The sequence below is a fragment of the Dipodomys ordii genome, unplaced genomic scaffold (genome assembly GCF_000151885.1).
Source record: "Dipodomys ordii isolate 6190 unplaced genomic scaffold, Dord_2.0 Scaffold7, whole genome shotgun sequence".
Taxonomy (NCBI): domain Eukaryota; kingdom Metazoa; phylum Chordata; class Mammalia; order Rodentia; family Heteromyidae; genus Dipodomys; species Dipodomys ordii.
The window spans coordinates 17045008-17071180 of record NW_012267223.1 but is presented as its reverse complement, the minus strand read 5'-3'; the positions used below and the strand labels follow the sequence as shown (position 1 = coordinate 17071180).

The 26173-nt window shown below is 53.9% G+C and overlaps 1 protein-coding gene across 31 annotated transcripts in view; it reads left to right on the top strand.

Moving 5' to 3' along the window:
* Cacna1g (calcium channel, voltage-dependent, T type, alpha 1G subunit) overlaps positions 1-24387 on the top strand; it is a 66271-nt gene extending 41884 nt beyond the window's left edge. For 3 of the 31 annotated variants that reach the window (XM_013037014.1, XM_013036967.1, XM_013036936.1), the window contains 17 exons: positions 875-943; positions 1076-1260; positions 2142-2268; positions 3694-3819; positions 5380-5469; positions 6197-6389; positions 8221-8274; positions 13276-13427; positions 14236-14345; positions 15311-15444; positions 15675-15745; positions 15881-15959; positions 16057-16178; positions 16545-16898; positions 21135-21312; positions 21555-21724; positions 22934-24387. In XM_013037014.1, coding sequence (XP_012892468.1) covers positions 875-943; positions 1076-1260; positions 2142-2268; positions 3694-3819; positions 5380-5469; positions 6197-6389; positions 8221-8274; positions 13276-13427; positions 14236-14345; positions 15311-15444; positions 15675-15745; positions 15881-15959; positions 16057-16178; positions 16545-16898; positions 21135-21312; positions 21555-21724; positions 22934-23665 — 2946 coding nt within the window. In that variant the 3' untranslated portion in view covers positions 23666-24387. Of the gene's footprint in view, positions 1-874; positions 944-1075; positions 1261-2141; positions 2269-3693; positions 3820-5379; positions 5470-6196; positions 6411-8220; positions 8275-13275; positions 13428-14235; positions 14346-15310; positions 15445-15674; positions 15746-15880; positions 15960-16056; positions 16179-16544; positions 16899-17575; positions 17720-19380; positions 19516-21134; positions 21313-21554; positions 21725-22933 lie in introns of all 31 variants that reach the window. The other 28 variants (XM_013036890.1, XM_013036885.1, XM_013036955.1 and 25 more) reach the window with 21 other exon arrangements.
* The last annotated feature ends 1786 nt before the right edge of the window (positions 24388-26173 follow it).

Here is a 26173-nt window from a genome sequence, read left to right as displayed (position 1 = left end):
TTCCTTGTCCCTCCTTGCTGCCTCCCACATCATTGTTTGGATTTCAATGCTGCTGGGGCTTCTGTTTCCCATTAGGGTGGGCTCCAGCCAGGCCAGGGTGGGGGATGGAGGAGCCTGAGGAATGGAGAGGCCAGCCTAGCACTCAATGGGTGAGCAGTGCTCTGATTGGGATGATGACACCCCCCCCACTCGTCCCTGTGTAGGCCCTGTAACTACCTCCCCCTTAAATCCATCTCCAGTTCCCATTGTTCCTGCTTTTCCCTCCTTCCCTTTCTCTGTTCCCCACTCTCAGGCTTATGTTTCTAGCTGTGGCTCAAGCTCTCTACACCCTCTCTACACACCTCAGCCCATAGACACCAGAATACACCAGAATGCCTGGCAGAAATGCAGTGTCTGTGGAGTCTGAACCCAGGCCCCTTGCTTGTCTGCTGCTCTATTTCTGGGGCACACAGCAGGAAAGCAAAGCTGTAAGGAGGGTAGGATGGCGGACAGGAGTCAGAGATCAAGTTAAATCCTGCTCTAGTTTCAAGAAAGGAATCAGGGAATCGGGCCTGGAATTTAAGACTTGGATAGCAGCACTGCGGCGCAGAATGTGTCCCATCTGAACCACGGGTTTGGGGGTGGGGGGTTCTGTTCAGGAGTCGCGACAAGACTGTTCACGGAGCTGTAAAGTGAGACTGGGAGCTGGCACTGATGAGAGAGAGAGAGAGAGAGGAAGAGCGCACTTTTTGAGGTTATCTGCATTGTTAGCGAGGGTGGGGGTCAGCTTCGTGCTTTAAACGTTCAAAGCAGCTTTGGGCTTCTGTATGCAGACCTAATCTGGCTGGTGGATGGGGCCTCCTGGTGGGCAACACCTGCCTCTTCTCTCTTGCAGGAGCGCATCTTCCTGACCCTCTCCAACTACATCTTCACTGCAGTCTTTCTGGCTGAAATGACAGTAAAGGTGATGGGGGTTGGCTGCTAGTTTGGGTTCTCTGGTTTCCGATGAGCATGGGAACAGTGGTTGGAGCTGAAGGAGGAGGGATGGATTGGGGGCAGCAGGAAAGATGAGCGGTGACATGGCGGTGGTCTCCAGGTGGTGGCTCTGGGCTGGTGCTTCGGGGAGCAGGCGTACCTGCGCAGCAGCTGGAATGTGCTGGACGGGCTGCTGGTGCTCATCTCAGTCATCGACATCCTGGTGTCCATGGTCTCCGACAGTGGTACCAAGATCCTGGGCATGCTGAGGGTGCTGCGGCTGCTGCGGACCCTGCGCCCGCTCAGGTGCCCCCTCCCTGGAAGTTCCACACAACCCCTTCCCTTACAATATGTATCCCTTGAGGATACTTGTTAGGACCGAATCCTTCATGTGTCCGACCTCCTGTCTGGGATTCCGCTCCAGACAACATTCCGATCATAACGCTCCAGAACATCCCCTCCCGCGCTCACTTCTTTACTGGGTGTCTCTCCAGAGTGGCACGCTCATCAGGGCCACTTTGTGTGACATAATCAGTCCTGTTAAGGCAGGGCCTTCATGGCCGCCAAGGAGATCCAAAGCTCTCCCTTAGGGGGCCCTAGGGGGTGATGCTTGGCCCTTCCTGTGAGCTGACACATGCTCTTGCTGGCTGACCCACCTTCGACATCTGTCAGGGTCCACCCCTGGAGCAGCAGTGCTCCTGACAGCTGATGTGCCCTCCAGCCTGGCAGTCATTCCCTGCCCCCCACTCAGGAGACTTTAGGGTGTCTTCCTGCATGGGGAACAATACTGACTTAACAGTGCGACTTCTCTGGCTGTGATACCCATATTCCCCCACCCCCCCTCTTCCTCCCCACACCTGCTCCCCATATCACACAGGCATCCCCAGGGAAAGCCTCCCTGAGTCACCTCCGCTCAGGGAACATTTGACATCCTGGAGGTGGAGCTGGGGAAGGTGGGAGCTGAGAGTTTGTGCCACCTGTTTGGAGAGATTACAGATGGGGGTCCTCATGGGGGGGGCGGGGATTCCATGAAAAGAGGACTCTGTTCTGTACAGCGAGCCCAGAAAGTAGAGCAGATGAAGGGACCATGAGCCGAGGCAGAAGGAAGTCAGAGTCCTAACAGGACAAAGAAGAGGGAGAGTCGGAGCTAGAGAGCCCCTCTCACCCTTCCTCCCTGTGCTCTCCAGGGTAATCAGCCGGGCCCAGGGTCTGAAACTGGTGGTGGAGACACTGATGTCCTCCCTGAAGCCCATCGGCAACATTGTGGTCATCTGTTGTGCCTTTTTCATCATTTTTGGCATCCTGGGGGTTCAGGTATGCTGGGTCCAAGGGTTTGTCTATGAAAGCCGGAAGTATACACCTCCTCTTGTCCCCCAAGCCAGGCCGCTGCCTGAATCCTTCCCTCCAGGAACTAGGCCCCAGATCCATTTGTCTCTTACTGGGAAAGGAGAGGAAGATTTCCAAAGGAGGCTTGGCCTCAGAGAAACTTCAGGCCCATGGTAGCTGCAGACTCCAGTCTCCCACCCCACCCCACCCCCGCCCCTTGCTCTACCTCTCACAGGCACACACTGGCCCCAAGTCTACTCGGGGATCTCCCTTCTTTCCCTGCTTGAGCAAGGCGGGCTGTATGCCAGGTCTGGGGATCCAAGGCCCAGACAGCTGGGCCAGGTTAGTGGAGCGCTGGCAGGCAGACGGGTGCAGACCCCAGACGAGGCAGGAAGTGGGGGCTGCTGGGGAAACCTGGCTTCTGGCCCAGAGAGGAAACTTGACTTTAGAGGAAAAAGAGCCAGAGCTGCCTGCACGATTCAGCAGACGCCTTGGGGGACTGGGAAACACCCCCCCACACACACACACACACACTCCATCTTCTAGTGTCCCTGCTCCAGCTGCAGGGTAGTCAGTTGGCTGTTGAGGCAGTGTGGGAACTTCTGGGTGGCTACCTCTGGCTTCCTCTGATGCCCACTGTGCCCTGGGGAGGGGCTGTTCCTTGGTTTCCTAGAAACTCTCTAGCCCCAAGGACCAGGCTGCATTTGCCAAAGCTCCACAGAGCCTTTCTGCCAGGCCTGCACCCCACACATCCCAGTGCCCACCCTCTTTCCCACTTCCTGGCCTCCTTGGCTTAGGGGAGTGTACCATTGTTGAGCCCAATCCTGAGGTTCTTTCAGTGAGTTTTGGTTTGTCCCAAGCAGCTCGCTCCAGGCGCCTGGTCCTTCCTTCACACATCCCAGTAATCATGCCTGGGTGTACCCTGGTATGAGAGTGAGCTTTCCAGACCGACCCACATTCCAGCCCTTTTCTGTCAGCTACTGAGTATGCCACATTTAAAACTCAGTTTTTCTCCTCTATGGGGTGGGGCTGAACACTCTCTCCCTGTCATAGAGAGTGAAACACCTAGCCCAGTAATCCTCTAACTTGAGCATGTGTCAGGATCACCGGCACGGCTGGTAAAGGGTCAGGCCCACTCATTAGATCTGGGGTGAGCCTGAGAAGGAACACTTCACAAGGACCTGTACCACTAATCAGAGCACCACTAACTTAGCTCTCCCCACCCCCTTCTTCCCCATCTTCCCTCCCTCTCTAGGAAGGCCCCCATCAGAGACACTGACTTGATGGGCCAGGCTGTGGAGATGAATCCTTCCCCACAGGGCATACTCAAAGTTCCAGAGCTGGGGTGGGGCTAGGCTAGGGGTCCTGTGTTCCCTGGCCATCTCTCACTCTGTCTCTGTCATGCGTGTCTAGCTCTTCAAAGGGAAGTTCTTCGTGTGCCAGGGTGAAGACACTAGGAATATTACCAACAAGTCTGACTGTACTGAGGCCAGCTACCGGTGGGTTCGACACAAGTACAACTTTGACAATCTTGGCCAGGTGAGCCCCAACCTCCAGGGATAGGGAGTGGGGAGTAGCCGGAGTCTGTGCTCCATGCTGATTCCTGTGGGAGAAGACACAGAGATTGGCCCTCAGCTACCTTAACTACCATCATGTTCCAAAGCTAGTCCATCTGCACAGCTCAGCATGTAGGCCCCTGAAAGTTTCCAGCCCTCTTAAAGATGAGGAAATAAAAGCTCAGATAGGGTAAGCAACTGGCTCAGGGCCACAGTGCTACATGGCAGAGCACAAAGCACTCAGGCCAGGGAGCCCTGTGTATGGATCTTATCACTGTTGTTGTCAGTTCAGTGGCTGTGGACAACTGACCTGCCAGCACTTCAGTTTCATTGGCTGGTGGATGGAGTCATAATAGTATCTTCTTGGGGCTCCTGGCAAAGCTTCAACATGGTAATATGAATATCTGCTCAAAAGGGTTAGGATGCAGCCAGGCACTGGTGGCTCCTGCTTGTAAACATAGCTAATCAGGAGGCTGAGATCTAAGGAGCATGGTGTGAAGCCAGCCAAGGCAGAAAAGTCTGTGAGATTCTTATCTCTAATAAACTACTCAAAAAAGCCAGAAGTGGCACTGTAGCTCTAGCAAAAGAAGCTCAAGGACAGCACCCAAGCCCTGAGTTCAAGCCCCAGGACCAGCAAAAAATAAAAAATAGCTGAATGTCTATGGCTCACACCTATAATACTAACTACATAGGAGGCTGAGATCTGAGGATCCCAGTTTAAAGCCAGCCCAAGCAGGAAACTCCATGAAACTCTTATATCCAATAAACCACTCAGAAAACTGGCAGTGGTGCTGTGGCTCAAGTGATAGGGTGCTAGCCTTGAGATGAAGAGCTGAGGGACAACACCCAAGCCCAGAGTTCAAGCCCCACAACCAACAAAATAAATAAATAATAAAGATCAGGGTGCATTGTGTGTGTGTGTGTGTGTGTGTGTGTGTGTGTGTATGAGAGAGAGAAAGAGAATGCATGCATGCATGCATGCATACATGTATGTGTGCTAGTACTAGGGCTTGAATTTAGGGACTTGTGCTCTTGCTCAGTTTTTTCTGCTCACAACCGATGCTCTTCCACTTGAGCCACACCTCCAGTTTTCCCTTTTTGCTGGTTAATTGCAGGTAAGAGTCTTTGATTCGTCTGCCTGGGTGGATTTAAAACCTCAAAACTCAGATCTCTGTCTCCTGAATAGTTAGGATTACAGTCATGAGGCACCAACATTAGGCTTGGGTACATTTTGTCAAAAGGATTCCTTTCTGCTCCTTGTTTGCAGAAACAGAACTGCAGAAAATGAAGTAGCTCAATCAGTTGTGCTGGTTTGCTTCCCAGACCCCACTGGTTTGGTTTCTGGATTCCCAGGGCTCTGGGCTCCCTTGCCCTAACTTGACTGAGATTGGAGGCTTCAGAACAACATGGCACCATGGGATAGAATGCACTCCTTGGTCCAGAGTGCAGTCTCCAAGGGCTGGGAACCAAGGCTGCTGCCAGTGGTGCTTTGGTGGCACGTTCTAGACTTTAAATGGTGTGTCTCCCTTGCCCCTCTCCCCAGGCTCTAATGTCGCTGTTTGTGCTGGCCTCCAAAGATGGTTGGGTGGACATCATGTACGATGGGCTTGATGCTGTGGGCGTGGACCAGCAGGTAAGGCTGAGATGGGCAAGGCCTATCTCTGGGCTCAGATGATTCAGCCGGAGCTGGTGCCTGGCATAATGATGCTATAGGCACTAGACAGAAAGAGCAACACACTATCAAAGAGGTATCACATCTTGGCCTATGGACCTGCAGCACATATAAAAATTGTTTGCATAGTAGTTAACATTTAAAAACTGGTAAATTTGACATAAAAATCCAGATTAGGGGCTACTTACAAGGAAATCCGAAGGTCTGGAATACTGGGCTTATATTCTCTCAGGGCAGGAGAAGATGCTAGAATGTTCAGCTAGAACAAAGAAGCAGCCAGGCATTGGTGGCTCATGATGAGCTAGTCAGGACGCTGAGATCTGAGGATCGCGGTTCAAAGCTAGCTTGGGTAGGAAAATCCATGAGACTCTTATCTCCAATTAACCACTAGAAAACCAGAAGTGGCACTGTGGCGCAAAGTGCTAGAGCCCTAGCCTTGAGTGAAAAAACTCATGGACAACACCGAGGCCCTAAGTTCAAGCCCCAGGAAAGACCCCCCCCAAAAAAAGTAGTTTTTCCTTTGCTACAGTCTCCTCTCCTCCCCACTACCTACTGCCAAACCCACACCATCCATTCACCTGTCAGGGCCTCTGGAATTTGCAGAAGCCCAGCCCATGTGGACAGCACCTGAGACAGTTCCCCCCTACGGCTAATGTCTCCTTCACTTGTCCTTGCTGCTCCCTACCAGCCCATCATGAACCATAACCCCTGGATGCTTCTGTACTTCATCTCGTTCCTGCTCATCGTGGCCTTCTTTGTCCTGAACATGTTTGTGGGTGTGGTGGTGGAGAATTTCCACAAGTGCCGGCAGCACCAAGAGGAGGAGGAGGCAAGGCGGCGGGAGGAGAAGCGGCTGCGGAGACTGGAGAAAAAGAGAAGGAGTAAGGAGAAGCAGATGGCCGGTCGGTAGTCTTTCCACATCTCTCTGGGTCGTGCTTGACCTTGGCCTTGCCATTGCAGAGGGCAAGGGGCTGGGGCTGGGGTAGGGGAGTACTACTCCCACCCCCTCCCTCATCTCCTTCCCCCCAACAGCATGTCTGCCTCTAGAGCCCGCATGAAGCAGACCAGGTCAGCCCCAGGAGGGAGCAAGCTGCCCCCCCAGGGGGTTCCCTGGGTCCCAGCCTCATACTCCCCAGAAGATGCCAGGTTGGAGTGGATGCTTGGCTCTAAGCTCGACTCTCAGAGGAGCCTCAGGAATGAGAACCGAACCTGACACTCTATTGCCCTGTGCCTGTATCCAGTGACCAAAGGATTGGCCCTGGTGTCAGGCCTGCTTGTTCAGAGTTGCAGGGCATGCATCCTGACCCCCTGGGCCTGCCCTGTGTCTAGCTGCTGAGCCAGAGCTTGGCAAAACCTACAAAAAGCAGCATTGGAGAGAAATCTTCAGTCCTACCCTCCATCATTCCATTCAAATGACCTGGCCTCCTGATTGTTGGGGGGATTTTTTTTTGGCCACTTTCCCTCCTCCTCCCCCTACAAAATCTCCCCCTGGCTCAGGGAAAATCCAAGGTCACCAGGACTCTAAATGCATGGATGTCTGGCCTCAGGCCCTCTAGCCCTTCCCCTGCGCTCCCAGCCTCTCTTACCTGGGGAAGGTGAGGCCCCGTACCTTTCCTCCTCCTGCTGTTATGCCATGGGCAGACTGAGACTAGGTGAAAAAAGACACACACGGAGTCTGGGAAGGATCGAGAGCAGCGGCTGCGTGAGCCGCTTTGTCTGTGGTATGTGTGCAGGTGCGTGCACACCTGGCTTTCTTCTTCAGGGTTCCCATCTGTCTGGTACTCCATAATCTCCATGCCTCTCTCTCTCTCTCTCTCTTTCCGTCAGCCCACGTCCTTCCACGTGTCTTTCTGTGTGGGTTTCCAAGTCTTTGTGTGTCTCTTCCTGTTTTGGTCTGTGGGTTTCCCTCTCTCCACCCTCTCACACACCGGCTGCCTTCTGCTGATAAGATGTATGCAGTACTCTGGGTTTCCCTTTGGTGTGTGGAAATGTGAGTACCACCAAATGAGTTGCGGGGCTGTGGTATCCCTGCAGCCCTCTCCTCCCACTGCATCTCCTGCCGCCTACGGCAGGCACGTGGAAGAGGGGATGAGTATGGGAGTCGAAAGTAACGATGAGGAGGAAAGGACCGTGCTCTCTGTGAGAGGGGGGTGCTCCAGGAGGACGTGGAAGGGACACTTGCCTCTGGGTAGCCATGGATAGTGTACTCCCTCATGTCTCCTATCCATCCACCAGTCCCACAAGGCCCCCTGCCCAACTCCATGCTGGGGTCTGGGCTCTTCTTCCCTGTAGAGTCTGAGGCTGAGCAGGTGCATTATCCCAGCACCACGCTCCCACCCCTGCTCCATCAACCCCACACACCTTGCAGTGGGTCACTTCGGCAGGGCCATCTGCAGATGGAATATTTTTTGGCAGGAGGTACTTGTGGCCCCTGCCTGTCCAGCTGGCTCTCCTTCTGGGGTCTACAGCTGAGGCCATGGCACAGGTAGAGATGGACATGTGTTCTGGAGTCAGGCTGCCTGTCCCTCTCAAAGCCTCCATGACCCCAGTGAACTGGCTGCTTTACTTGTCTTCTTCCAGCCATCCATGTGCTCAGTACACCCCATTCGTAGTCAGAATGAGGGTCGGAGCTGAGGGGGAGCGAGCTGCTGAGGGGCCCTGCCCAGCACACCTGGTCCAGCCAATGACCGATATCATGTTTCGTTCTTTTAGATCTAATGTTGGACGATGTAATTGCTCCCGGCAGCTCAGCCAGCGCTGCTTCAGGTACTGAGTCTGGGGTGTGGGTTCATGCCTGTGGGGACCTGCTCTTTGCTCCCTCTCCATGGCTCATTGATTCTATCCTCCGGGGTGAAGGGCTGAGGGCCCCTGGGGCTCCCAAGAGAGCAGGGCCTGAAGCACTGGGTCCATGTTTTCCCATAGGCTGGATGGAGATGAGACACTCTGACACCTCTTGGATGATGCCTAGCCTCAGTAGAGATCCCAGGCCTTGCTCCTTGGCCTCCATGGCCCTCCTCCCTAGTCTCATGGCTGGATTATTAGAACTGCAACTCTCCCTGCCTCCTTTTGTCTGAAAGGGAGACTTTGATCCAACGGAGCAGGCTGACAGGAACAGAGAGGGGAAGGGTTTGTTTTAAAAATGTAACGATGAATAATTGAACGGGCTCATTAATAGTCAAGTAATCAGGATAGCCACGTCATCGCTACAAACAGCAAGAATTGGGAGTCAGAGGCCTGAGTTAGCCACAAGCTTCCTTTCCTCCCCACCTCAACCCCCCCAAAAAAATGGTTTTGAGAATGAGTTGTGTCCTTATCTCTAAAAGCTGTGTCTCTGGGAAGGCTTCCGGGTGCCTCCTGCCCCACCTCACACCCTCCATATCTCCCTCAGTCCCTTGGTCCCGCCATATTGGCCCCCAGATGGAGGTTCGGAGAATCAGAGTCTGTGACAGGTCTGTAGGTCTTGTCACATTCCCTGATGTCTCTGCCTGGTGGTTCCCAAGCTGTTTATCCCCAGGATCTCCCTTATGGTCTCTTCCAACAAATCCCACGTTTTGAAAGACTCTTGTCTGAAGTTTGAGCACTTTAATAATGGCTTTATTTCACCATTTTTTACTAATCCACGGCCCATGTAATTGCAAATCAGAGCTTCTGCGCCGCAGAAGGCCGCATACTGAATGATGTAAAGAAAGACCAGTTGGCTATTATTATCAGTCTGTGGGGTCTTCACATAGGCAAGTGTGTAATTTCTTTTAAACTTTTAGGAATATTACAAAGAATGAAAGGACCCCTGTATGGCTGCCTTTTTAGGCTGCTCAGGGCCTGGGACTTCAGTCTGGGGACTGCTGATTGTACCATTCTCCACTCTTCCCCACTGCCTGATACAGGCAGAGGCCACCCTGGGTGTGCTGGGCTGCCTGGTCTGTGGAGGCTCAGGGACCAGCTCAAGAGGAGATTCAGCCCTTGGCAAATCTCTATCTCCTGACTCTGTGGCATTGAACTATGGTGTGTGGCATTGTGACCATCTGTCTGTGGGCACAGGAGTCTCTGTCTGGGCTAGGCCCTGGATTACCGAGGTCCCCATATCTCTGCCAGGCTGTTTTGCAAATCCTAGAAGCATCAGGGGATGAAAGAAAAGCGACAGGAAGTGGGCCTTCAGCTTTTCCTTTGTGGGTCCCCGTAGACTGTAGACTACAGTGTTTTACATACTCATGTGTACCCCAAAAAAGCTACCCCAGTACAGAACTGTCCCGTTGAGGCTTCTGAAGCTCAGATGAACCAACACACACAGGCTCTCCTAGTCCACAAGATGTAGCATTGTTCCATGGCAAACACTCTGGTTATTCTCACTTTGTTACCCCCATTCTGAATTCTAGCCTGTTCCTATTGACACATGCATTATTTTTCCTGGCTATTAGTAAAGACGGAGACCCTGCTGGGTGCTAGTGGTTCATGCTTGTAATCCTAGCTACTCAAGAGGCTGAGATCTGAGAATCACAATTCAAAGCCATCCCTGACAGGAAGGTTTGTGAGACTCTTATCTCTTAACCACCAGAAACCTGGAAGTGAAGCTGTAGTTCAAATTGTAGAGCATTACCCTTGAACAAAAAAAGGTCAGGGACAGAGTTCAAGCCCCATGACTGAAAAAACCAACTGTAAGAAGGTCTCAGAGTCCCCTATGTCCTTCTTCCCAGGTTCCTAGATTTCTCCAGGGTCTCCATCAGAGCTTTCCAAATTTTGGTATGTCTAAGAATCACTTGGATAGAGTATTCAGGCTCCTAGGTCTTCTAGCGTGGTCTGGTGTCAGCAATTTTAACTAGTTCTCAGACACTGGTATGCTAATGTACTGGTCTGCTTACCAAGAGGAATGGGATGAAACCAAGGGCTGGGATGAAACTGGGGCTGCTAGTAGTTAACCAGTACCAGAGTACCAGGGACCCTCCTGGGACCCTCCCCTTCCTCCCACCCTGGTGCTGCTCCCAGCAAGAGAGGTTGCCAGACCCAGAGAAGGAGGCAGGGAAGAGTCTGGTTTTCAGGGCAATGGGCCTGACACTTGAGTCTGACCAGAGGGACCAGAGCTGCTGTATGATTAGGCCAATTCTAGGGACACTCGGCCCCCAGCACCAGCTCCTCTCTCCTTAGGCCCTCTGTAGCCTCCACCTCTACTCACGCTCACTCCTCCCCCCAGACTGGGACCCACATCAGCTGAAGGTGTGGTCTCTGCCTTGGGGCGTCCACATCCCTGGAACGATTTCTGCTTTCTTGCCTACTCCCTTCCAGGATCCATTTGCAAATCATCAGCCCTGGCCCTGCCTTGGGCTCCCAGTGGCCCCTACTAACTCACCATGCCTGTTGCTGTCACATAACCTTGCACTCCTGTCCTCTGTCCCTAGAACCTGACTTGGGGCCTGGTGCCCTTCTTTCTACTGTTCTTGACTCTGGGTTTTTTGGTGGGAAGAGGGAGATAGGTGTCACAACCCAGGCTGGAAGTTGGAGTCCTGATGGCTAGCTGGTGGCTCAGTGTGGGAGACGACTCATCTGCTGGGCCTCTTTCTCTTCTCTGTATGGCAGAGCAAGCAGCTTGTTCTCAGCCTGGTGATCTTGGACCGAGACTTTAATGGGAGAGTAGGCTCTGTGTGTGTGTGTTAGGGGTGGAGGGGTTGGGGGGAATCCAGGTAGTTTTAGTGCCTACTGGTCAGAAGGGAGGGATTTGTAGGGAGGGACACACACACACACACACACCAGAGCCCACACACACACACACACCAGAGCACACACACACACACACACACACACCAGAGCCCGGAATCTGTGGCCATAAAGCAGATGCCCAGCCTCAGTCCTTCCATCCTCCAGGCCTCTTAAAGAAATGTCACTGGTTGAGTTTAAGCCCATCCACTACTCAGACGTCTCAAGCAAGGCTGGAAAGCAGAGTTGGTGGTGGCAGCTGCTCCATCTGGCCTGGAGCTTGCCTCCATAGCCTGTCTGGGGTGACAAGGTGGGGGGGAGGGTGAACCGTTCCTTTCCGTTCCCTTCCAGCCTCCCCTCTACATTGTCTCAACTAATAATGTGGCTAATAAGGAGCTGCTTTTTCTAACCTAATTGTATTCAAACATTTTAGTTAATTCTCCATTCATATTTTAGCATAATGGGATCGGGTGCTCTCGGCATTTATGGAGATTAATGCAGAGAAAGAGTTCCGGCTGCTAAGGCAACGCAGGGTGACTAGCGCCCTCTGGTTCTCGTGGTACTGAAGGAAGAAAGGAAGGAAGAGGCCCGGCTGGCCTGGCCACCCTTCACCATCGGATGTGGATGATCTGTGGTCTCATATTGTCCCCTGCCCTAGGCCACTCTACCCCATGTTCCTAGGGGTTAAGAGGGCCACCTGAACAAACAGAGCCGCACTTGGCTGGTCCAACTCTGAAAACCAAGCGATAACTTCATGTACCCCTAAGGTGCACCTGAACTTGTTGCATCTCTTGGCCCTGATTATCCACACCTCAAGGCCGATGGGGGAGAGGAGCCAGGTGGGCCTGGAGCAGGGCAGCCCATGCTGCTCCTAGGCACTCTTCTTCCTTTGGCCTTTGGTGGGGGGCCTACACCAGGCCACTCCCTGCCTCAGTTTACCTCTCTATTAAGAGGTCCTCTGCATGGGAAAGGGCAATTAACTTTGAGCTGGCCTGGGCCCAAAGCTTCCTGCCGCCCCTGAGCCAGCTGGCTGCTGGCATAGGCCTCAGAGGCTGCAGCCTTTGCTGGCTGGCTTCCGCCAAGACCTCCAGAGAAGGGAAGGCTGTCTGGGACCTGAGGCTGCCCCATGCCTCCCTGTGGGGAGTCTCTTCCCTCTTTGCAGCTGCATGTAAGACCAATCCATTGACACCCCGTGGATAATGCCCTCACCTTGGCCTGGCCCTTCCTCCACACCTGGAGGAGGGCCCCTACAGTCTCCTGCCCCCAGATTTCTTCTGTCTGCTTAGCGGGCTGACCTCTGGCACTGTGATTTTTCTAAGTAGTTGGCTAATTACAAGAGGAGCTCTATGCCTGTGACAGATCTCAGACAGTGCTTCCAGCCCAGCTTGTGGTCTCGGGCCATGCCAAAACCCGAGGCAGGCTGGGCACAGCCTCATTAGACACTGGGTGAGTCCAGCAAGGAAGACCCTCCTGGCTTGAGTCTGGGATAGAGCAGAGCCTTGGAGCTCCCCCTCCACCCTCTCCATAGGAGAGTGTGGGAGACCCAGGCTCTGCCAGCCCTGTGATGGGTCGGTGCAGCCAGCTGAAATAATTTCCAATTTCCAATCTCCGGTTGTATCCGCAAATCCCAGCTCCGTATAGTCTCCTTGCCACCCCCAGGGGCCGAGCTTGGAAGATACCAGAGCCTTCTTGGCCTCTCTGTCCTAGCTGCCTCTGAGCCCGATTGAATCAGTGTATTTCCTCTTATTGATCTGACCTCACTGCGGAACACTGAGTCAAGGCTGTGATAAGGGGCTGGTGGATTTTAGAGGTTGCCTTGGGGTGTGGGCTCACCTGGTGGCTAATGTAGGTAGGGATCTCTGCATGTCCTGCCCTGACTGTAGCCAGTAGAACAGATGCTTGGAGGGGGACACGGCAAGAGAGCTGTCCCCCCAAAGGACAGTGAGGGGAGCGCTGGGACGCTGATGACATGGAATGTTTCACCTGTAGTGTTAGAGGCTGGTGATGGGGAGGGACAAGCGGGTGGAGGGTGCCCAGAGCAGAGGCCCAATGCCTGCTCTGCTCTCCTCCCTGCTCCACCAGAAGCCCAATGCAAGCCCTACTACTCAGACTACTCCCGCTTCCGGCTGCTCGTCCATCACCTGTGCACCAGCCACTACCTGGACCTCTTCATCACCGGTGTCATCGGGTTGAATGTGGTCACTATGGCTATGGAACATTACCAGCAGCCCCAGGTAAGAGTGAGTGAGATGCTACCTGCCTCCTACCTCCAACCATGTCTGTCCATCCCCTCCCTCGCACTGGGGTGACCCCAACATAGCCTAACCCAGGACATCTCTGTGTCAGGCAAGAATTGCGAACACTACATGACCCTTCTGGTACCCATGGCAGTAACCTTTGGAGGTAGATACCATCTTTGTTTTTAGAGATGAGGATACTGAGGCTCAGAGAGGTTACCTAACCAGGGAGAGAGCTAGGAAGTAGAGGACTTGCTTTCTCCACCCAGCACATTTTTATTGAGTGTCTAACTGTGCTGGGTTCTGGACTATGGAAGGTAAAGAAGGTAGAGTGGGGGTTGGAGGTGTAGCTCAGTTGGTAGAGCACCAGCCAATGAGCAAAGCATCATACCGAGTTTGAGTCCCAGTCTCACAAGGACAACAACAAAAGAAGGTAGAGTGATTGTACAGCTCCAAAAGTCCCCTGTGATCTTGCCAGTCATCCTCTCATCCGTACAATGAGGAGGTTGGATTGGTAATGCACGTGAACCCTTCCAGACCTAGCATTCTGTGCCTTCCAGTACATTTCGTCTGTAGTCTTCTCCTTGTTTCTCAAGGAGAAAGAGATCCTTCAGCACAAGATTTGAGTCATTCATGTGAGTGAAGAGCCTGGGGTAGCAGCTCACTGTCAGCCATTGTGGGGGGAACAGGATGGAAGGTTCCTTAGCCTCCCTGTCTCCCAGGTGTGTGAGGGATGGTAGAGGGGGAAAGGCAGGCATCAGCCATGGCCTTCAATAATGCTGATGCTTGCCCCCATCCCTGCCAGATCCTGGATGAGGCGCTGAAGATCTGCAATTACATCTTCACTGTCATCTTCGTCTTGGAGTCTGTTTTCAAACTAGTGGCCTTTGGCTTCCGTCGGTTCTTCCAGGACAGGTAACAGAAGAGAGGCTGGTTCTGGGGGGTAATAGGGGTGTGTCTTCGGAGAAATAAATACCCTGAAGGATGCTTCTTAACTCTAGTTACGTTTCTTAACTCTAGTTAAGTCCAGCTCCTACCCCAGGGCTGATACTGCTGGAGGAAGGGAGCTTCATGTATGGGAGAAAATGGAGGACATTTGACCAGACAGGACTTTGGAGGTCACTGGCATTTAGAAATCACTGTATCCCAGCCTGGGGTTTAAAGGCACAGAGCCTGCTTGGACTGGATTTGAATCCTAATTCTCCCACGTTACCTAAGTTACTTAACCTCTCTGTGCCTCAGTTTCCTGATCTGTAAAATGGGAGATATAATAGTATCTGTATTAAACTTGCGTGATTCTCAAATTCTGTTCATAAAACTCTTAAAACAGTGCTCGGTACACCTTAAACACCATATAAGTGCTAAATAAAAAAGCAGATGAGCCAAGTATGGTGGTACATGTCTATAATATCATCCTTTGGAGGGGGGAACTAAGCAGGAAGACTGAGAGTTTGACACTAGCCTGGGCTACATAATGAAAAGCAGAGGACTAGAGGTATGGCTCAAGTGGCAGAGTGCCAGCTGTGAGCCAAGTGAACGCACAAGGCTCTGAATTCAAGTCCCAATACCAGCACACACAAAAAAAGAAAAAAGGAAGGAAGGGAGGGATGGAGGAAGGAAGGAAGGAAGGAAGGAAGAAAAGAGAGAAAGAGAAAGCAAGCAAGCAAGCAAGGAAGGAAGGAAGCAAGCAAGCAAGCAAGCAGAAAGTCTGTGTCCCCAGCTGTGTGGAACTTAGATAAGCCAAGCCTCTTCTATGCAGGATGGGGGCCTGGACCAGGCTGACCTCCCTCTTTCCTGGCTCCATCTTTCTGTGCCACAAAGGCATCCTTCCCCCACAGTCCCCTTCCCCCACTCAGGGAGCTGTGTCCTGGGCTTTCCAGGTGGAACCAGCTGGACCTGGCCATTGTGCTGCTGTCCATCATGGGCATCACGTTGGAGGAGATCGAGGTCAATGCCTCGCTGCCTATCAACCCCACCATCATCCGTATCATGCGGGTGCTTCGCATTGCCCGAGGTTGGTCCTGTTGTCTGTCCGTATACCTGCCATCTCCCGGTGACCAGCTCACAGGAATATAGCAAGGGTCTGTCTGCTGTGGGCTCCCAACTTCTGCCAAAGGGGAAGTTCAAGGGAAGTTATAGATTGGCTGGCCAGGCTAGCCAGCCCACCAGCCCCAACCCCTTCACAGCCTGGCTTCAGGCCAGGGACCCAGAGGGACCAGCTCATGACGTTGTCCTGTTCCTCAGTGCTGAAGCTGTTGAAGATGGCTGTGGGCATGCGGGCGCTGCTGGATACAGTGATGCAGGCTCTGCCCCAGGTAGCTGGAAAGTGGGGGATGGGAAGGGTCCTCTTGGGAAAGAAGAGATGTCCTCCAAAGGGGGGGGGAGGGAGCTCAGGGAAGCAGTGTGGGAGCCTCAGTGGCACCTTTTCCATTTCTTTTTCTCTTTTCCAGGTGGGGAACCTGGGACTTCTCTTCATGTTGTTATTTTTCATCTTTGCAGCTCTGGGTGTGGAGCTCTTTGGAGACCTGGGTGAGTTGGGGTTAGGGAGGTTGGAAAGACCCAGGGCTGGGAGACTAAGGGCCTCTGGGACAAACCTGAGCCTCTCTCCCTTTTCCTCCTCCCCTAGAGTGTGACGAGACACACCCTTGTGAGGGCCTGGGCCGGCATGCCACCTTCCGGAACTTTGGCATGGCCTTCCTGACCCTCTTCCGAGTCTCCACAGGTGACAACTGGAACGGCATTATGAAGGTGAGAGGGCTTGGGTGCCAGGGAGGCAGCCCCCGCAAAGAGCCAAGATGCCTCGGGAAAATGAATCCACCACAAATAAAAGCCTATCTCCTTCTGCCCCCCAAGCCAGAACACGCTGGAACTCCCTCTCCGCAGGGCATCATCTGACTCACACTTCCCCCAGGCAGCCTTTCCTTCTTTTCTGCCCCCCAAGACACTGAGATCTCCCTCCTCTCCTTCCTCCTCCTCCTGTCCCATTCTCCTCCCCCCACGCTCGGTGACACCCATGGCCTGATTTTCCACGACAGCTCCATCCGCTGTCCTCTCACTCTGTCCAGCTTCATGACTCTGTTCTGCCTCTCCCCTCCCCCAACCCCTCCCCCTCAGGACACCCTGCGGGACTGTGACCAAGAATCTACCTGCTACAACACGGTCATCTCACCCATCTACTTCGTGTCCTTCGTGCTCACGGCCCAGTTCGTGTTGGTGAATGTGGTGATTGCCGTACTGATGAAACACCTGGAGGAAAGCAACAAAGAGGCCAAGGAGGAAGCTGAGCTGGAGGCCGAGCTGGAGCTGGAGATGAAGACACTCAGTCCACAACCCCACTCACCACTGGGCAGCCCTTTCCTTTGGCCTGGGGTTGAGGGCCCTGACAGCCCCGACAGCCCTAAATCCAGGGCCCCCCATGCAGTGGCCCATGCCGGAGCAGCCTCACACTTCTCTCTGGAGCACCCCACGGTGAGCAGCAGCAGCCCTGCCAAAGGGGAGAGAGGGGTCTGGGGCAGGAGCAGGGTGGGCCTGACCAGCAGCTCAGTGGGTGGTCGACCAGGAGTGGAGCAGGCCCTGGCTCCTCCTCCATCCTCAAGCCCCTCCCACTTGTATTCTGAGAGGCCCCTCCCCTAAAGATGGCTGTCCACACACTCACTCACTGCCCAGGGTCACCATCAGCAAAGAGGCTGGCAGATAGCCAGCTTGTCTACCCCGTCCTCATCCGACCTGGTGTGGCCGCCCTTTTCTGGCTTTTAGGTTCATGGCTAAGTTTTCTGTTTCCTTCCTGTTTCTTTCTTACCCTTGCCTGGTTGCTAATCCTTTCCTACCCACCCTTTCACCTGCCGGATTCCCTGCCATCTTTTTGCCATCCTTTTCTCTTCCTCTCTCCCTCTTCCTCCCATGGGCTCTGCTCATCTTCCCATCTCGCCTCCCTTCTTCCCCAACTCTCTTTTGCTCTTCTTTGTTGCCGTGTGTGTGCGTGTATGTGTGTGCGCATGTCCTCTGGGTCTCACTCTCCACTTTTCTCCCTCTGTACCCCACATCAATCCCCTACCACAACTCTTCTCATCACTATCCCTGTGACCCCTGCCCCCCATCTCCCACCCCCTGGCTCTCCGGCTCCCTTTTTGGGCTGGTCCTCCCAGGACAGACAGCTGTTTGACACCATCTCCCTGCTGATCCAGGGCTCCCTGGAGGGGGAGCTGAAGTTGATGGAAGAGCTGGCATCCCCAGGGGGCCAGCCCTCTGCCTTCCCTTCCGCCCCCAGTCTGGGCGGCTCCGACCCGCAGGTTACTGTGCTCTGTGCTGTGCCCTTCAAGCTGTGCCATGCTGTGCTGTGCTTCTGGGGAGGCTGGGGCGGGGGGTGTTGCCTGCCCACTTAGTATCTGGAGGAAGAGGAGTCACAGGGCCCCAGTTGAACATCAGACTTGGCAGAAAACAGCCAGGGGGTACTCTAGCCCCTACACAGACCTAGATGATAGAGAGGCTGAGATTCCCCTTCCAAGAGGGAAGAACGGAGGGAGAGAAGAGGGGCATAGAGGGATGGGGCAGTGGGACCAAAGTACCAGGTCCAGGCAAAATCAGCCTCTGGGATAGTACAGGTGGCCAGGGGACCCTCAGAGGGACATATCTTAAGCCATGATTCCCCACCCCCAGCATCCCACCTCACACCCTCCGTCCCTTGGTGGCTTTGTAAGCCATGGTGCCCATTAGATGTGAGACGCACATCTGGACCCTTGAAATAAGACATGGCTCTCTACAAGCCCCTCCCCTGGGCCAGCCCCTTCCCATGGCCCTTTACATCTTGATTTCTTGCCTTGCTCTCCTCCCCTTGGGCAGGGATCCTGCCATCTCCCTCCCCATGTCAGAGGCTGCAGATCTGCAGCAAGGCAAGAAGTCAGGCGTCACCCACAGGCCCTGTTGGATAGAGGGGTGGGCAGGCAGGGTCCTAGCAAGCCTTTATAGCCAAGGAAATGGACAGTGAATTTTGCATGGTAGGGGGGCTGTGCCTCTTCTTGGGGTGACTCCAACCTGGTAGGAAGCTAGAGCGAGCAGTGGGAGGGTGAGTCTCTTCCTCAAGCTGCCCACCCTCATTCAAGGAAGCGCACGTCCCCTAGATGGTGGGATAGAACAGGTTGCAAAGGGAAGGTGACCAGGGTATCCCAGACACTGAAGCCCCCCACCCCCCTCCCCCTGCAGATCTGAGGTATACCCAGATGGTCTGGCAGCCTGAGTTACCCACTTCAGCCTGGCTGGGAGAGCACCTCGCAGGGCCCAAGTTGGAGAGGGCGGGCAGGCTGCAGGCAGACAGAGGAGGAGGGCCCTCAAGGGGAGAAGCCAGAAAATGGAGGCCCGCCAAGTCCTGCCAGGCTTTTGGAAGCAAAGAGAATAGGCAGAAAACAGCCGTCAGATTGTGGCATTGTCCCCAGTGTCCCCCATCCCCACCCCCACGCTGCTCTGTCTGCAGAGAGAAGAGACTGGCTTTGTTGACCTTTCTTTGTTGTTGTTGATGTTGTTCTGTTGTTGTTGTTTAGTGTCATCTTTATGAGAGTAGAAGCCCTGGCTACTCCAGCTCTCTCCCTGGGTGGTGGTAGCGTGGGAGGGGGTGGCCGAGGTACCTGGGGTATCTTTAGAACGTGTTTCTGTGTCTCTTCCCTTTGTCTGTGTTTGCTCCAGCTCTTTGGTGCCTGCCACAGCCTCTCTGATCAGAGCAGGGGGTTGAAGCCGGAGAGAGGGAGGGGGTGGCTGGTTTATTTGGGAAAGAGGTGGGGAGCAAGGGAGCAAGTGAGAAGGGGTGCCTCCCTTCTCCCTGCTTTGTGGAAAGGGGAAGTGGGGGCTGTGTGTGTGTGTGTGTGTGTGTGTGTATGTGTGCGCGCGTGCATGCACGCATGTGCGTGCCCGATGTACACCGTCCTGGTTTCTCATGGCTGCTCATCTCTCTCCTGTCTAGATCCCTCTAGCTGAGATGGAGGCTCTGTCTCTGACGTCAGAGATTGTGTCTGAACCGTCCTGCTCTCTAGCTCTGACGGATGACTCTTTGCCTGATGACACTCACACACTCTTACTTAGTGCCCTGGAGAGCAATGTACATGCACACACCCCTTTGCTGCTCCCCCAGCCCGGGCTGGACCGGCTGCAGGGCTCCAGGTCCTCCTCCCGCTCTGCCACTAGGCCCTGCCCTGAGGTGTCCATGCAAGAGCATATGGTGGGGGCTGGGAAGGTGGCTCAGTGGTAGAGCGCTTGCCTTGCATGCATGAGGCCCTCTGTTCAATTCCTCAGCACCACATAAGCAGAAAAAGACGGAAGTGGGGCTGAGGCTCAGGTGGTAGAGCACTGGTCTACAGCTGAAGAGCTGGGGGACAGCGCCCAGGCCCAGAGTTCAGGCCCCACAACCAACCAAAAAAACAAAAAAGAGCATATGGTGCTCCAGCCTTGGCTGGCATGAAGTCTTTCAAGTCCCTCATGGGGGACAAAGGAATTAGAAGGCTTTGCCCAGAGGGACATGAGGGCAGTGGTTGTGAAAGGGTTACTCAGGAGTGACATGGCCCGCAGCACGTGGCAACAGAGCCAGTCTCCACATGTGGAGCCCTGTGCCCGCCAGCCCTCCCTCCCTGCCCCTCCTTCCCCTCCCTGCTCATGAGGTGATCACCATCCATAGTGGGTGAGAGCCACATCTCTGCTGCCACCACCATGCCCTTCTCCACCCGAAGGCTGTTCCTGTCTCCTCTGTCACTGTCCCTGTGGTCCCTGTGTCCTTGCCAGACTTTTGGGGAGGGGCTTCTTTGATTTTTTTCCACCCTTCCCCAGTTCCCATCCCCTTCTGACTGTGAGCAGCCCCCTCCTGGCCTTTTATTTCTGTTGTCAGAGTGGCCAGCCTTGACCACAGGCTGGGTCCTGAGGCTGAGAGGGACCATCCTCCACATAGCTACCTGCTAGGATCAGGGTACGACTGGCTGGGTCCACAGGGTCTTAGGGATGGAGAAACCCTTGAGAGGGAACCTTGACTCTCTCCACTGGCATCCAAGGCTGATGACTATCTTCCTTTGGAACAGATGTCCCCAATTCCACACCCTCCTCCCCCCCCTCCCCCCAGTCTAAGAGAAGAGCTGAGTCTCTAGGTGGTTAAAATGGGGAGGAGGGGAGAAGACTGACCTGCCCCTAGTGTTCATCTGCATTCAACCAGCATGGACTTAGCTCAAGTCTGGATCCTAGGGCTCCCTTTGATCCAATAGGTGGGGGCCTTTAGAAAACAGTTGGGGGACTGGAGCTGTTACTTGAGCAATAGAACACCCACCGTGAGCCAAAAAGCTAAGTGAGGGTACAAGGCCCTGAGTTCAAGCCCTAGCACTGGCACTGAAGCAAAAAAGAAAAAGAAATCATAATAAGAAGGTACTTGGGGACCACTGGCAAGGCGGGGGCTGCTCTCCCTCCTCAGCTCCCTCCTCACCCTCCACCATCACTTCCAAGAAGCTTGCAGGCAATACCCTGGGCACATTCTGGGGGAGGTAAAGCTGCTCCGCTCCTTCCTCCCTGTGTGGGGGACTCATCATGTACCCACCCCGTGCCATGCTCATACCTTGTCCTGGAAAAGAATGGGGAGGGGCACGGCCTGGCAGGGTGGTGGGAATCATTTCTTGTCCAGCTCGGCCTCAGTAACCAGACCCAGCAGCTCCCACTCCACCTCTTTCCCTGTACCTTTTGCAGATGGAGCCCCACGTCAAGGAGGTACCCCTCACACTGGGACCCGATTTGCTGACTGTGCGCAAGTCTGGGGTCAGCCGGACGCACTCTCTGCCCAATGACAGCTACATGTGCCGGAATGAGAGCACTGCGGAGGGGCCCCTGGGACACGGAGGCTGGGGGCTTCCCAAAGCCCCGTCAGGTACCAGGACTGGACCAGGCCAGCTTGGCTCCCACAGGGAGGACCCAGTCTTGCCTCAGATCAGTCCTGACTAGGGGCAACAAAACAGGACTCTCTTTTTTCTGGGAGAGCTTTAGCCTGAAGGGGAATAACTTTACCTAAAGGTGGTGAGGGTAGAGGCCCTGAAAGCAGAAGAAGGGCGGAAGCAAGGAGCTCAGGCCTCCTCTCTCTGCCTCACTCCTGTCCCTTCCCTCCCTCAACAGGCTCCATCTTGTCGGTCCACTCCCAGCCAGCAGATACCAGCTATGTCCTGCAGCTTCCCAAAGATGCACCACATTTGCTCCAGCCTCACAGTGTCCCTACCTGGGGCACCATCCCTAAAATTCCCCCACCCGGCCGCTCCCCTCTGGCTCAGAGGCCACTCAGGCGCCAGGTGAGCAGGTGTGGAGGACTGGGCCTAGGACTGAACTCTGTTAGGACTCCTAGACTCTTGCTGATGACCAGGGTGGCCATTTCCGTTCTTCCAGAGAACATATATTGTATGCCAGTGGCAGGTCAGACTTGGGTTTTAGTCCCAGGGACATAGTACTGGAAGAAGCAGAGGGAATCAGGGTCACCAGGGCCATAGATGTCCAGTGGAAATGGAACCCAAGTCTCAAGGCTCCCTTTTCTTAGCCCAGAGCTACCTCCCTGTTCTTCACACTTTGGATTTAGCTGAGGGGCACAGGCAGGCTTTAAGGGTCTTTACTTTTGGCCAAGCACAGGACCCACTTTGCAGAACCCCCTATTCTAGGCCCACAGGGAGACACAAATACAACTAGTGAGGCTTGTCAGATTCACACTGGCCATGGCTGTGATACCTGAGAATCTGCTCGGGCCTGCATTCTTGGGGAGCAGGCATAGTCCCTTCAATTCTATACATACTCACTGAGCAGCCTCTGCCTACCAGGTGCCTGGGCCCAGTCCCTGCCCTCTGAGCTCATAGTCTAATAGCGGAGACAGCCATGCCATCAGATTCCTGCAGCCACAAGTCACAGCTGTGGGATGCTTATGTATAGGGGTAAAGCAGGAAGCGAAGAAAAGGAAGGGAGTCAGCTCTCCTTGGGGTGGAGATTGTCAGGCCCTCCATCACAGAGAACTTGAGTCTCCAAAGGAGTGCCTGCTAGTTGGGAAGTGTGTTCAAGGCCAAAGGGACAGACTGGGCAAAGGCTGAGTGGCATAAAGGGACCAACTGGGGACAAGAGCTGGCCTGGGTATTTTATTTCTTCCCAGAGGTCAGGGACTGCACAGCACTAACCCTGCAGCCTTGGGGGAGACAGGGTATGGAGGAAGGAAAAGAGGTTTGTGGGGGAGTGAATAAAAGGTATGGTGGGCCATTGAAGTCAAGCTGCACATGACCATCTCCTAATTAAAAACAGTTATCTTCAGGGCTGGAGGCATGGCTCGGGTGGTAGAGCACCAGCCGTGAGTGAAAATGTCAGAGACTCAGTTCAAGTCCTGGGGCGGGGGCAGGGGGGGTGCAGTTACCAGTACACCTGTTAAAGGTGGTCCTGCTGTAGCTGCAAGGAGGTGGGAGATCCTATATGGTCAGAAGAAGGGACAAGGGACAATCCGTGGTGAGTTCTTTGCCCACTCCACACAGGCAGCAATAAGGACCGATTCCTTGGACGTGCAGGGCCTGGGCAGCCGGGAAGACCTGTTGTTGGAGGTGGGCAGGCCCTCCCCACCTCTGGTTCGTTCCTCCTCCTTCTGGGGCCGGTCCAGCATCCAGGTACAGCCACATTCCCACAGCAAGCTCCAGTTGAAGCACATGCCCCCACCAGCCCCCTGCCCAGGCCTGGATCCTAATTGGGGCAAAGACCCTCCAGAGACCAGAAGCAGCTTAGAGCTGGACACAGAGCTGAGCTGGATTTCAGGAGACCTCCTGCCTACCAGCAGCCAGGATGAGCCCCCATCCCCACGGGACCTGAAGAAGTGCTACAGTGTGGAGGCTCAGAGTGGCCGGCGCCGGCCTGCATCCTGGCTGGATGATCAGAGGAGGCACTCCATCGCGGTCAGCTGTCTGGACAGTGGCTCTCAGTCCCGCCTGGGTCCAGACCCCTCAAGCCTTGGGGGTCAGTCTCTTGGAGGCCCTGGGAGCCGGCCCAAGAAAAAACTCAGCCCACCCAGTATCTCTATAGACCCTCCGGAGAACCAGGGCCCTCGAACCCCATCCAGCCCTGGCATCTGCCTCCGGAGGAGAGCTCCATCCAGCGACTCCAAGGATCCCTTGGCCTCTGGCCTCCCTGACAGCATGGCTGCCTCGCCCTCCCCAAAGAAAGATGTACTGAGTCTCTCTGGTTTGTCCTCTGACCCAGCAGACCTGGACCCTTGAGTCCCACCCACTCTCTCACTCACCTTTCTCCACTGGGTGCACATCTTAACTCCTCCTGGGCCATATGCCTGAGAAGTTCCATAGAGACACCTACGAGGCTGTCCTCCCCGCCTCCATGGTTCTGGACACCTGCAAGCAGGACTTCCAGAGAGTCCGAAGCGCAGCCCTGGCAATTCCGGCTCCAGGCAGAAAGCAAGGGAGAGGCCCAGCATGGCCGAGGTTCCCACACCAGGAGCTATTGGGAGAAAGCAATACGTTTGTGCAGAATCTCTATGTATATTCTATTTTATTAAATTAATTGAATCTAGTATATGCCGGATGTACGACATTTTGTGACTGAAGAGACTTGTTTCCTTCTACTTTTATGTGTCTCAGAATATTTTTGAGGCGAAGGCGTCTGTCTCTTGGCTATTTTAACCTAAAACAACCAGTCTAGTTATTCCCTCTTCTTGTAAAGCACAAGCTGGGACCTTGCGTGCATTTCCAGCCCCGACAGGGGCCTATCTTCTGCGGAGAGTGAGAATCATTTTGGAAACTGTAATGTAACTTATTTTCTCCTTTAATCTCCTCATCATTTTCTGTAGGGGGAAAAAAAAACAAAAAAAAAGAGAAAAAGGAAAAAAATGAGATTTTACAAATGAAATGGAACCTTTTTATATATACATACATACATATCTATATATCTATATATCTATATAAAATAAAGTAATTTTCCAAAATAATCACGGTGGAGAGTAAAAACAAAGGGGATGGAGAAATAGCCCTATGCAGATGGCCCAGCAGAGTTCTGGAGATGGAAGTGGGTGGTGGAGAGGGGAGGTTTGGTGTGTGTGTGAATGTGTGTGGGCATATGCATTTGTGTGTATGTGTGTGTGCATAAAGGTCATGCAGGCATGTGTATTTGGGTGTGAGTTGTGTGGTATATGAGTACATTCAGGCATATGCATGTGTGTGTGTGTGTGTGTGTGTGTGTGTGTGTGTGTTTGAAAGAAAACCCAAACACTCAGCCTTGGAGAAGTTCTCCCCTGGCCTCTTGAGGAAGGGAGAGGAGGAAGCCCTCTGCCTAACAAGACTGGGGAGAAAGAAGGGCTCCTGTTTCTATCAAAGCTTTATGGCGCCCTCTAAGCCATGCAGCTCAGTGAATGTAATTCCAGATTAGCTCTTATTTCTGCTGACAGCTATCAGCCATGCATTGAAAGCTGGAAATTGGCATAATGAAGCTGTTTTGGTTAATGGGGCTGACTGCGGCTGGGAGGTGGCCTCAGCTGTGGCTGATCTGGATCTGGGACTTGATGGGGGAGGGGCAAGCGCTTCTGGGTTTTCCTTCCCCTGGCCTCTGCAGGGATTTGCCCCAATTCTGGCTGGGTGGAGACCTGGGCAGGCAGGGCTGGGGGAGGGGGCCGGGTATCTGACTTCTGCCTGGTGCCTTGGGCTTCTCCCACCATCCTGCTGGCAATGAGTTGAAGCTGTGTAAATAAAGCTGCTCCCTCTAGAGGATATAATGACCAGGGTGTCCAGCTCCACAGGAGTAGGGTCTGGGCGGGTGGTTTACCAGGCAGCTGTGGGGGAAGCTGGCCCCCTGAGGGGTGATGAACAACACCAGCAAGGTGCTTACATGGTCTGCTGCTGCCTGCCCTGTGGGAGACAGAGGAGGAGGGAGGGGCGATGGCAGCCACCACTGGGCAGGAGGGGGAGGAGAAGGGGCGAGTCACCTGGCACAGAGCCATCTTTCTGGTGCAACCACTGGCAACAGTCTCTTATCTGAAACTGTGGTACCAAGAGGTGGTGACAAGGGGCTCAGCTAGCCTGTCACCTGCCAGCCACCCCCAAACATCTGCCTCATTCCCACTCCTTTGAGCATTATGGCCCCTTTAAGCCCCAGGACTGGATTGGTTTGGGTGGGGTTTTCTTGCGATGCAATACCACTGAGACCCCCCCCCAACCAGCCCGGGATTAGATCTTTGAAGTCCTAGTGACAGCCCACACTCAGGCTCTCCCCCAACCCCATCTGCTTGGGCAGCTGGGAGCCAAGGTTGCCAGGCTGCTAGGCGGCTGGACCCGCAGGCGTCCATCGTCCAGCTTGTGTTTCTGAAGCTGGGGAGAGCTTTTCTAATTGCTCTTTTGGACAGGAATGATACCACTTCTGGAAGCAAACACCCGGTTTGATCTTCCTAGAGTGTACAATAAAGCCAAGCTCTCTTTCCTCTGTCCTCCTCCAGTGGGAGAGGGGGTGATGGTACAAGCTGCTGCTTTTTTTTTTTTTTTTTTTAGCAGAGCTGTACAAAATTCCTAGAGTTTTGCCACTTGAATCTGCAGATTAAGCTTGTATATTTTTTGTAGAATCTGTACCTGTCTATTCCCTGCAGGTGGGAGATTTGAGGAGGGGGTTCTGGGATCTTCTTTTTTTCCTCTTTAGGGGACTGGAAGATTCTGGGTCAAAGCAAAGCAGAGAGCTAGCCCTCTACCCCTTCCCTCCCCTTTGGTCCATCCTTTTCTCTGTGAACAGCT